Below are 10,666 nucleotides of genomic sequence, written 5' to 3'. Positions count from 1 at the left end.
TTTGGTCCGACTTGTTTTAGTTATGGAAATTTGGATTTATATAAAAACAAATAGTTGTAATTTTAACTATTTATTAAAAAATAACATATTTGCTGATTACTTGTTGTGTTTACTATTTGTTAATTGTAAACTACTTATAAATTTCTTGATAATTATTTAAAAGTTATTCGTTTATTTAACTACTTAAACTTTTCTTAAAAGAAAAAAGAAAGTTTTGAAGTAAACTTGTTCAATCATTACAGAAGCCGGCCACACAAGAGAGAAAAGAAAAAGAAAATTCCATAGTCGACGATTTCTCTCTGTGGTTGGCCATGCTCCTCATTGTCGTATGTAAGGCTGGGACGGATCCGGATATCCGGGAAATTTAGGGTATCCGGATCCGGATCCGGATCCGTCGGATCCGTGGATTTAATATCCGGATCCGGATTCGTGGTTTCCGGATATCCGGATTTCGGATATCCGTCTCTATATTCTATTATCCGCGGATATCCAGATCCGCAAAAATAATTAAAAATAATATTTTTTTTGAAAACTAAAATTTTAAAAATAATACATAAATGAAATATTTATACAAGATTTATAAATATATATATATATATATATATATATATGTCTATAATATTGTAAAAACTATAATATAATATTACAAAATTAATTTCTGTATAAATATTATTATATAAAATATAAATATTAATGAAATTTAAAAAGTTAATGTGTTTTAAAAGTACGGATCCGGATCCAGATATCCGGACCTAACAATTAAGATATCCGGATCCGGTTTGGATGGATCCAAGATTTTACTATCCGGATTCGGATCCGGGCACCCCAGATATCCTATTTTCGGAGCGGATCCGGAGCGGATCTCGGATCGAATCCGGATCTCGGATAATAAATCCCAGGCCTAGACGTATGTGAGAGAAGATCTCTTTTTTCTCTTTAATTTTGATCTAGGTTTTATATGGTTTATGGTGTTTTTGGATGAGGGTCTCTTTCTCGTTGGTGTGACTCATCTCAAACCTCTTGTTATGGTTCTTTCGCGATTCTTTTGTCGCTGACCCTCCTTTATGTAGTGTGGGGTTTCATCAGTTGTTGTCAAGTCGAGGGCTGCTTTAGATATGGGTTGTGGTGCTTCTGTTTTTTTCCGGCGCTTGTTGTTATGGTCAATTTGTTTTCGCCTTGTTCTAACTTTTTTTGGATTCGTCGGTGTGAGGTATACTTGCTGTGGAGGTATCTTCTAGACCTCTTCTTTATCCACTATGGATTGGGTGAGTGTTTCAAAACGAAGCAATGGGTTTGATTTGCAGGTCTTTTCTTGTGAGGAGGTGACCAATTTTAGTTCTGTAGATCGCTATTCTGCTTAACGAGTGTCTGCGTGTAAGACCTGTAAATCTTCGCTGCTGTTTTTCCTTTTAACATTTCAAGTTCATGGATCCTTGAGCCCAGGTGTTTGGTTTTGACTTGATTCTGCCTTGGTTCCGGTTTGCAACAGTCTCTGGTTGTAAGTTTATCCTCGCACGTGCTTTTACCGATGTTGGGCCTGTTTTGGCTTGGTGTACCCTTCAGGGTTGGGTTGCCTATGTCATTGGTTCTTTGGTTATCTTCGGTCTCATGTTCCTGATAAATGTCTGCGTGTTATGATCAGTCCATCAGTTTCAGCTTTAGTACATGTGGCTCTCTAATGCCCATTTCTCGTATTATCCTACCTTATTATTATCGTCTCTCTTTTTTGGACTATTGATTCCGGAGATATTACTATTTCCAGCCAGCTTTTGTAATCCACGATGTGTTTCATTATAAAAGATTTAATAAAATTTTGAATTAAAAAAAAAACTACTTAAACTTTGCACATAAATTCGAAAAATCTTAATTTTATATAACAAATAAATTCTCATATGTTTTAGGTCAACCTATAATAATTTAAAGAGAGAAAAAATATTTTTTAAAAAGATTTTCATCCACATCCATTCATAAAAGAAAAACCTAAAAAAAATTTCTATAAATAAACCAGCTTTGTTTAATTCATTTATTGTATAAAGAACTATTCTACCATCGTCTAGAGTAGAGAAATTCACTAGAATGTTTCTTTTTTAGTTTCTTTTCACCAAAAAAATACACAACAAAGAAAATTGTCAAAATAGATTTCATAAGAGAAGTGAAAATTTGGGGTGGGGTTTAAAACTTTTCAAAATAAATATTAAAATTTTCAAAATAAAAATTAAAAAATAGTTTTAAAAATAAAATTTGAATTTTTTTTTGTAAAATTAAATAAGTTTCAAATTTTTTTAATAAGAAGTTTGAATTTGAAAACATATAGTCTGAAACTACAATAAAATTATTTTTAAATTTTTTTATATTTATTATTCATAAAGAAATACGTAAAAGAGTCTTTTACCTTTTTAATGAAATATCTTTCGCTAATTTTTCTAGTTCTTTTAATAAAATTTTTTTTAAAAGATGCTATTTGAAAGAATTGCATTTTAGATAATTTTTTATTCAAAAGTAAGAAAATATAATAAATAATAGGTTACAACTAACGACGCCAAATAATTGTTTTATTTTAATATTTGATATTTGTTTGTATTCGTAAAAATTGAAATAAAGACTTGATATTGAAATTGGTTAATACTAGTAATTTATGAGCCAAGTAAGTAATTGTGCTTACATTGTCTAATCGGTTTTATGGAAATCGGGGGAATGTAGCCTTGCCGCAATCTCTAAACTTACGATCAATAAACTATTTTCTTCAATCTATTATATCGCTCAAGTTCATACAAGAGCTCTGCATTTAAACCCAGTCTTTCAAGTTGATCCTTCCTATCTTCTTTGTCATCTTCTACGTCTGCGTTTATCCAGAGGTGTGCTTACCTTCTTATGATAAAGACAACTGCCTTAAACCCCAATTGTATAACACATTTTAGGGGCCCCATTTTAATCGCTCTTTCAATTGGTTATATTGTATATATATAGACTTCTCTTAGTTTAGGACTAAACAATAATTTATTTATGCTATTTAGATTTATTTCATATTATTTTAGACTTTTAGATTTAATTTATCGTCTATCTTCGTAAAACTATTATTTTCTTTATTTAATTTTTAGACTTTGAATTATAACTTCTTTTAGCTGGTATGATTTTATTTTTACCATTGTAGTTATACATTTATAAGCTTACCATTTAACATATCTAAATAAGCACATATTTAATTAAATAATTATAAAATCTTCATAAATAATTTCAAATCTTTTATTTTTGGTTTAATAAACTATGTAGTGTGTATTCTTATAAGAAATAATATGTTCAATTTTTCATATGAATTATAAATATTAAATACATAATTGTTTGTAAAGTTTTATGTAATAGATATTTATTCTTAATTATGGAAACGTTTTTACTGTAACTTTTTTTTACGCTGGATTTTATTATTAATCTTTCAAGGAAAATAATTCTAAACAATGAGAATTAGCAAAATAAATATAGAAAATGGATATACCATTAGAGATCCAAAGCAAACTAAAACACATCTATTTTGCATATCGATGACTAAAAATATTTCATATAAAATTTCTATATATATTTACTCTAGGCTTAGGCCCCCAAACACCTAGACACAGCACTGCGTTTATCCACAGTACGATTTTTAGTTTGGAATCTATCTATCTGGGTTTCTTATATCACGTTAGGAGTGAACCTAATCACTCCTTTGGTACCTTAAAACACAAGTTGTTTTGATGCCAATTAAAGCCACTTCTCAAAGCTAAGAGAGTTCGTAAAAAACAACTAATAAAAATAAAACACAAGTTACTTCAATGTTTGTTTAGGGATCAGCCTTGAAATTTTCTTGTTGTTCACGCATTGTTCTCGTTTTATTTCATTTTTTGTAGTGCTCGTTTAGGATCAGCCTTGAACATTCCATGTTGTTCACGCATTGTTATTTTTCTATTTTGAATCAAGTGCGTGTTGTGTTTGTTTTAGGACCAGCCTTGAACTTTCCATGTTGTTCGCACATTGTTCTTGTTTTATTTTGATCTGGGAAGTGTTCGTTTAGGGATCAGCCTTCAACATTCCTTGTTGTTCCCGAATTGTTCTTGTTCTGTTTCGATCAAGTGTGTGTAATGTTTGATTTGGGATCAGCCTTGAAATTTTCTTGTTGTTCACGCAATGTTCTAGTTCTATCTTGATCAAGTGTGGTTTGTTTGTTTTGGGATCAGCCTTGAACCTTTCCTTGATCAAGTGTGGTTTGTTTGTTTTGGGATCAGGCTTTTCAAATTAATCTGGTTCTGTTTGGTTTGAATTTGTTCTGCTTAAAACTTTTTTCCTTTCAACCCTAAATAAGAGCATGATTAACCCTATAACCCCATTTGGGTTTCTTAATGACTTTTTAATAATAAATGTTAAGTTAAAAATTTTAGTTAAGAAACACCTACTTTCTATGCTTCATTGGTAGTTTCTTAAACAAAGGTTCTTAAAAAAGGAAAATTAAACATTGTTCTGTTAAAATACGGAAGAAAGTAAAATGCCTTGAAGAACAGATTTAAAAGCTCTTGCTGCAGTTGCACTAATGCACATAATGAATCCAAACCAGTGGAAACCTGGCTCACCCTGTAACACAGATCATTAAATCATTCAAATGAAAATGTTGATTGTAAAACATGGTGATAGTTACAAGAAGAAAGTCTGAAACTTTAGATAAGACATGACTCGAATAACGCAGTCAAGTAAAAAAAAGGATGAAGCTTTATATAACACATGACTCGTAATTGTGTTTGCCCGTGTAACTTGACTTGTATACTAAACATAACCACATTCGTCCAAAAGACAATGAACAAAGAAATAAGCTTTTTAGGCTTCAGACACACAAACATTCATCTCAAATATTAAAACCAAACAATGGATGGATCAGACATGTAATCAATCTACAGAGACAGAACAAATATTTTTTTTGGTAAAATGAGACAGAACAAATATCATCAAATGTGAGCTCAAAAGACATTTAAGAGTGACAATCCCTTCATCAACAGAAACAGAATCATAGTTTTTGATGGGTTCTAATTAAAGTAGGAATCTTTACCATCTTGAAACAGAGAGAATCACACAGAAACACACAAACAAGAAGCTAGATCTCGATCAAACAAGAAAGAGCATTGGTCAAGGATCCTGAGGAAAGGGAGTGAAGAAGAAGATACCTGGTTTATGGGGCTTTCCATCGGCCCATCTGGAGAGGGAGAAGTGAACCTTCTCGCTGCTCATGGATTCAGCTTTGAAGGGTTCTTTTAGGCAGTTCCTCACACGATTCGCGCAGGTGTTTGAGTACGTTATATACGTCATCCCCACCGCTCTCCAGAACGGAACCGCCGCCGCAGTCGATGCCATCTCTGAGTTTGATCGATCGAGACGAGGAGATTGAGAAGAAGAAGAAGTCGAAAGTTGACACGTGGAATAAAAACCCTATTAGTAATCGGTCCCAAAAGTCCCAAGTTAAGGATCGGTAACTTTGTTTTTAATTAGTTTTGATTTAAATAAATTAGTTTTTTTTGTTTAGAAACCCATTAAACATCAGCGATAATGATGGTCACACCCTTGCTTTCTTCCAGTTCTGTTCCTGTTTCTTCTTTCAACTCTGCAGTTCTGTTTTCTTAGCTAGTCTCGAACATGATTACACGAGGCAGTATCATTTGTTCTTATATTAAATGTTGTGTTTTCTTGTTAGTTTTGTAATGACTATTTGATTTTTCTCTTTTGAAGATGGTCTTTGAAAAGATTTTTTTAGTTTCTTGAATTATAAGCAAGTTTTTGAGATAATTGGTCTGCAGTAAAAAAGTAGTATGCAATCAGGTCTCCAAAAACTTGTTTGATACTGTTTAGAAATCCTTGGGACTCGTGAGCCGTATATTTAATAGACATCCTGACATAATTAGAATTCCGCGCAAGAAACCAGCATCTGAGGACAACATTTATAAATTTCCTGCTTAGCTTGATTGGTGACTATAGAAAGAATAGGCTCAAGTGTAAAAAAAATAGAAAGCAGACAGAAACTTGTAAAACCCCTTCATACATTAAGCGTGTGTACGAATCCTTTCTAGACTGTAAATGAGTACAAACAAGCGAAAAAAGGTGATCTCTTGTTTCATCCCGCTCTCAACCCACATCCCCGAATTATACCCCAGCTCCTCATCATGTCCCTGTGATGAATGCATATTGTGGAACTCCTTGCGAGAACCATAATACATTCCGCCAGTCAACCTTATCCCTTCGAGGTTGTATCTGTTCCCATGTTCTTGATGAAGCGAATCTGTCGTGGTAATCATCCTCAACAAGCTCCTACAACACAATATCATCTTCTCCATACTATGTGTACAGTTTATATAGTATAAACAATATTATATTGTTTGTTATATATTCATAATAGAATGATCTATATTTTTTCTGGACACTTTAATATATTTTGATAATATTTTGTAACATTATATCTAAAATCACATTTAAATTCAATGAAACATATTTTATATAAATTTCTATGAAAATATATTAAATTAAAGACATGATCATACTCATAAAGTTTATGTTCATTTGTATTTTGTTATAACAAAAATTTTAATCCACTGTTAATAAAAAATTTAATGTGAAAATTTAGCAAATTATTGTTGTTTTTAAAAATTCAAAATATATCACATAAGAAAAAAATCTAAATTTTTATTATATGGTTAGTGTCATTGTTTAATTTATTTAATAATATAAAAGTAAGCTAAAATGATAAATTATATATAAATTGTTATCAAATTTTTATTATTCAAATAATTAACTGTCATATATATATTTTAATCACATTAAATAATTTTATAGCTTTTATTTAAGAAAAGAAAATTGTTTTTAGACTACTTATTAATTTTATGGTTAATTTAATTTAGTGAAAAATATATTATATGTTTAGATAAACCAACTTATTTTTCTAAGAATTCTATAAATCATTCTAAGGATGACTAACATAGTTCATATACTATAATATTTTTTAATTAATATATAAGAGATGATTTGGTTTATTTCGGTTCAATTATCTCTAAAATGACTTAAATCTCTATAGTATTCTTTTATTATTTTTTATTTAAATATTGGAAAAGGAAAATTATATTTTTTAGGTTTAAGAAAATTTTCTATTATAAAAAATGCTTTTAGTTTTAGAAAAAATCCTACAATATTAATTTTGGGGTTTATAAAGTTATAAATATGGATTTTACCTCTTTAAATTATTCAATTCACACAATCAATAAAATACTTAAATATGTATTTGCCTCGTAACCCTCATTCAGTTGACTTTCTAGCTTTCCTAAAAGTTTGATTCGAGTTTTGTTCATAACATAATTCTCTTCCCTTCAACACTAAATAAGTAACATTGTTGCGTGCATTTTGCTAGTTTCGAGTCAATTTACAGGGGTTTTGATGTCTCTTAATGGACTTGAACATTGTATCTGTTAATTTTGATTCGATTTTTATTTGTTTCGATTTAATATGAAAGAACTCGATATTTGTAGGTTTTCGGGACAAAACAAATATCAAAAATTAATATCCATTAAAAACAAAACAAATTATAAATATTTAAAATTTTAAAGTCAGATATCTGATCCAATGATCTGTTCTGATTTTTATATAAATAGATATATATCTATAATTAAATATTGAATTTTAAATTATAATTTTATATACTTATTATTTTGAAATAAAATTTTATTAGTTGTATTAATGAAATTACTTCTAAAAGTATTGAATTAAGAAAGGAATATAGATTTTATAAAAACGATTTTTTTCTAAAATTTTTGTTTTATAAAAAAATAATTAATTTTTTTAAAATGCAAATCTCCCGAAATATTATAATAATTTTTTTTTGAAAAAAAGAGCATACAAGGAAAAAAGTGGCTAAAAGAGGTAAAAAACTTTCAAAAATACATTTTTCAACTCAAACTTTTTTTGTTTGTCTTTTCTTTTAAAGAAAAATGATTTTTCAAAATTTTATTTTGAAATCCGAAATTCCTTTTAAAATTATTTTTAATACTGTTATCTTAAATTTTAGATATATATTTTTTTAAAAAAATATTAAATCCACTTTCTAAACTCGCCTTTCAAATCTAAATTATAAGTATAGATTAGTTAATTCTGATGATATAAATGTTTTTTATCTCTTAAATAAAATATATTTTAGTCATTTTTGATCTTTGTATGTTATATTTATGTAAAAACATTTCTAGTGATATCTTAAGAAATTTTTCTTTTCAAAATTTATAAAAGATATAATTTCATTAGTCTTTTCTTTTTATTTTATATAGGCAAAATATTTTCTTAAAACAAACTTATATAGTTTTTTTAGATTTACTTGACTTTAGCAAAGTGGAAAAATATCCATAAGTATTTGTAAATTTTTTTATTTATTCGAAAAATTGAATATCCATTTTTTCGTAGTAAAATAGATCGGAAAAATAGATATTCAGGAAAATACGAAGCGAATGATAGTATCCTGTCTGGGCTTACCCTATCTGTGAAGGTTGCTTGATTGGGTGCTATGCGCTTGTGGGTCCATTTATGTTTGATGCTTTCTTTATGCTATTTTTTTTAAATAACAGCGCTTTCTTTTTTTTTTTTTTTTTTCAAAAAAAAAAAAAACAGCGCTTTCTTTATGCTTTATGAGTCGAGAGTGTCTTTACAGAAGATTATCAAATTATAATTATAAATCAAAATCAAAATCAAAATCAAAATATTAGATTTAAACCCTAAATCTCTTTCTTCCTCAATTCTCTTCTCATCTAACTCTTCTCCTCTTTTAAATCTTCAGCATATTAATGGATGGGCATGTGAAGAAGAAACTCACTTGTGTTTTCAAAAGCTTCAGTTTGCAAGATGACGAGTGCCACTACTCTCTTCCCTTCAAGGTCGCCGACTGTGATTGGTAAATAAAGAAACGCTTTCAAAGGTTCTCGTCCGTTTTCTGGAGTTCAAAATTCGATTGATATTTTTTTTTTGTGACAGGCGTCTTGTTGCTTTTCGCAAAAGAGATACGGATGGTGGCTACTTGTCCATGTATCTGGAACTTGCGCCTGGAACGTTGCCACCAAGATGGAGAAGAGACGTGGAGTTTAGTCTCACTCTTGTGAAACAGGGTTTTGGTAATTCGAACAAAACATCAGGTGATTATACTATCTTTTCATTTATAAGAAGTATATGCAAATTTTAAGCTCTATGCTCCTATAACTTCTCATATGATTTTAAGTTGTGTGTCCTGTTTTTCTCTCTATATTGTAGAATCTCTGTATTTGCTGTGTAAACTTATGAAAAGTTTGAATCTTTTTGTTAACTTAACTTGTTGTTCTGTTTTCTGGACATGACAACAGGGCAAGGCTGTTTCGATGCGGAGAATAACAGTTGGGGCTTTGAAGAGTTCTTGCCTCTTTCAAAACTTTCGGGACATCTGGTGGATTATAACCTCACCATTATCACTGAACTAGACGTTATGCCAGCTATCGTGTTACCAGAGGAACCTGTGAAGGAGACAACGGATGTCAACGGGTTTGAGGTTTTGTCTTGTCAGGTAATAATGCAAGTTAAGGAGACTTGTGTTGTTGTTACCTTCACGTAAACGCTTTGTATAATCTGTTTTTTCACTCTCAGGTAGAATCTGTGAAGCGTATATTTGAAAGACATCCAGACATTGCTGAGGAGTTTTACGCAAAAAACCAACATCTCAGGAATGCATGTATGACTTTCCTGCTAAGCTTAGTGGAGACGTTATGCCAGTCGCTTGAGAAGCTCTCTAATGAAGATCTTGTGGAAGCAGACATTGCTTTGACATACTTGAAAGATGCAGGGTTTAAAGTGGATTGGCTGGAGAAGAAGCTAGACCAACTAAAAGACAAAAAGGAGAAAGAGAAGTCTTGTTTGGCTCGACTCCAAGAAATTGAAGAACATCTACAGAAACTGAAGCAAAAGTGTTCACAGCTGGATGCTCTTGCGGATGATGAGAAGACAGACTTGTCAGCTACAAGAACTGCTCTGTCTTTCGATGATATTGTTTGATTTATTAGGAATTTTGGTGCTCTGATATCTTATATTATCCATTGGTTTCTAAGTAGGAGGTCTTCTTGTAACTATGACATTCTGTTGTAAAATTTATTGCCACAACGTTTTTGACTTCTAACAACTTTGTTCTTTTAGTAAGAGATCATGCAGAGTTCATAGGCACTTGGAGTTCAACAACTAGATTTTGCAATGCGAATACTCCAGATGTATATCATTTTTTTTTTGTGAAGTATTGAGCAGAGAGTGATACTTGAATAGCCGCATGCTTATCAATCTTGATTAATATTCAAAAAGTTACTAGGCTAATTACATTAGTCTCTAGGCCGGTACCTAAGACGCTAGTGAAAAACAGATGGTCAAGCTAGTTCAAAAGTAAAATGTTTTGTTTATTAAAACGTGAAAAATAAATGGTCAAGCTAGCTGGCTCTAGCGAGATTCCTTTAATATTCATCCATATTACCAAAATTATAATGATGATGACAGAGTATTATCAAGTAACGCTGCGTCAAGGCTGTTAGTATTCGCCCAGGTCATTTAAAATGCTTACATCTTCTCCACACAAGTGACACTCAGTGCCGATTTTTTATTCTAAAATATAGTATAAAGT

General features: G+C 30.6%; 1 protein-coding gene across 1 annotated transcript; it reads left to right on the top strand.

The window, feature by feature from the left end:
- Nucleotides 1–8,692: 8,692 nt before the first annotated feature.
- LOC106299861 (MATH domain and coiled-coil domain-containing protein At3g58410-like) lies at nucleotides 8,693–10,170 on the top strand. Its single transcript, XM_013735869.1, has 4 exons — nucleotides 8,693–8,932; nucleotides 9,013–9,170; nucleotides 9,375–9,571; nucleotides 9,652–10,170. Exons 1-4 carry the CDS (start codon nucleotides 8,826–8,828, stop codon nucleotides 10,054–10,056), a joined length of 867 nt encoding a protein of 288 aa, XP_013591323.1. The 5' UTR covers nucleotides 8,693–8,825; the 3' UTR covers nucleotides 10,057–10,170.
- The last annotated feature ends 496 nt before the right edge of the window (nucleotides 10,171–10,666 follow it).

The sequence above is a fragment of the Brassica oleracea genome, chromosome C6, assembly GCF_000695525.1.
Source record: "Brassica oleracea var. oleracea cultivar TO1000 chromosome C6, BOL, whole genome shotgun sequence".
Taxonomy (NCBI): domain Eukaryota; kingdom Viridiplantae; phylum Streptophyta; class Magnoliopsida; order Brassicales; family Brassicaceae; genus Brassica; species Brassica oleracea.
The sequence above is the reverse complement of the archived record's forward strand: the minus strand, read 5'-3'. Positions and strand labels throughout refer to the sequence as shown.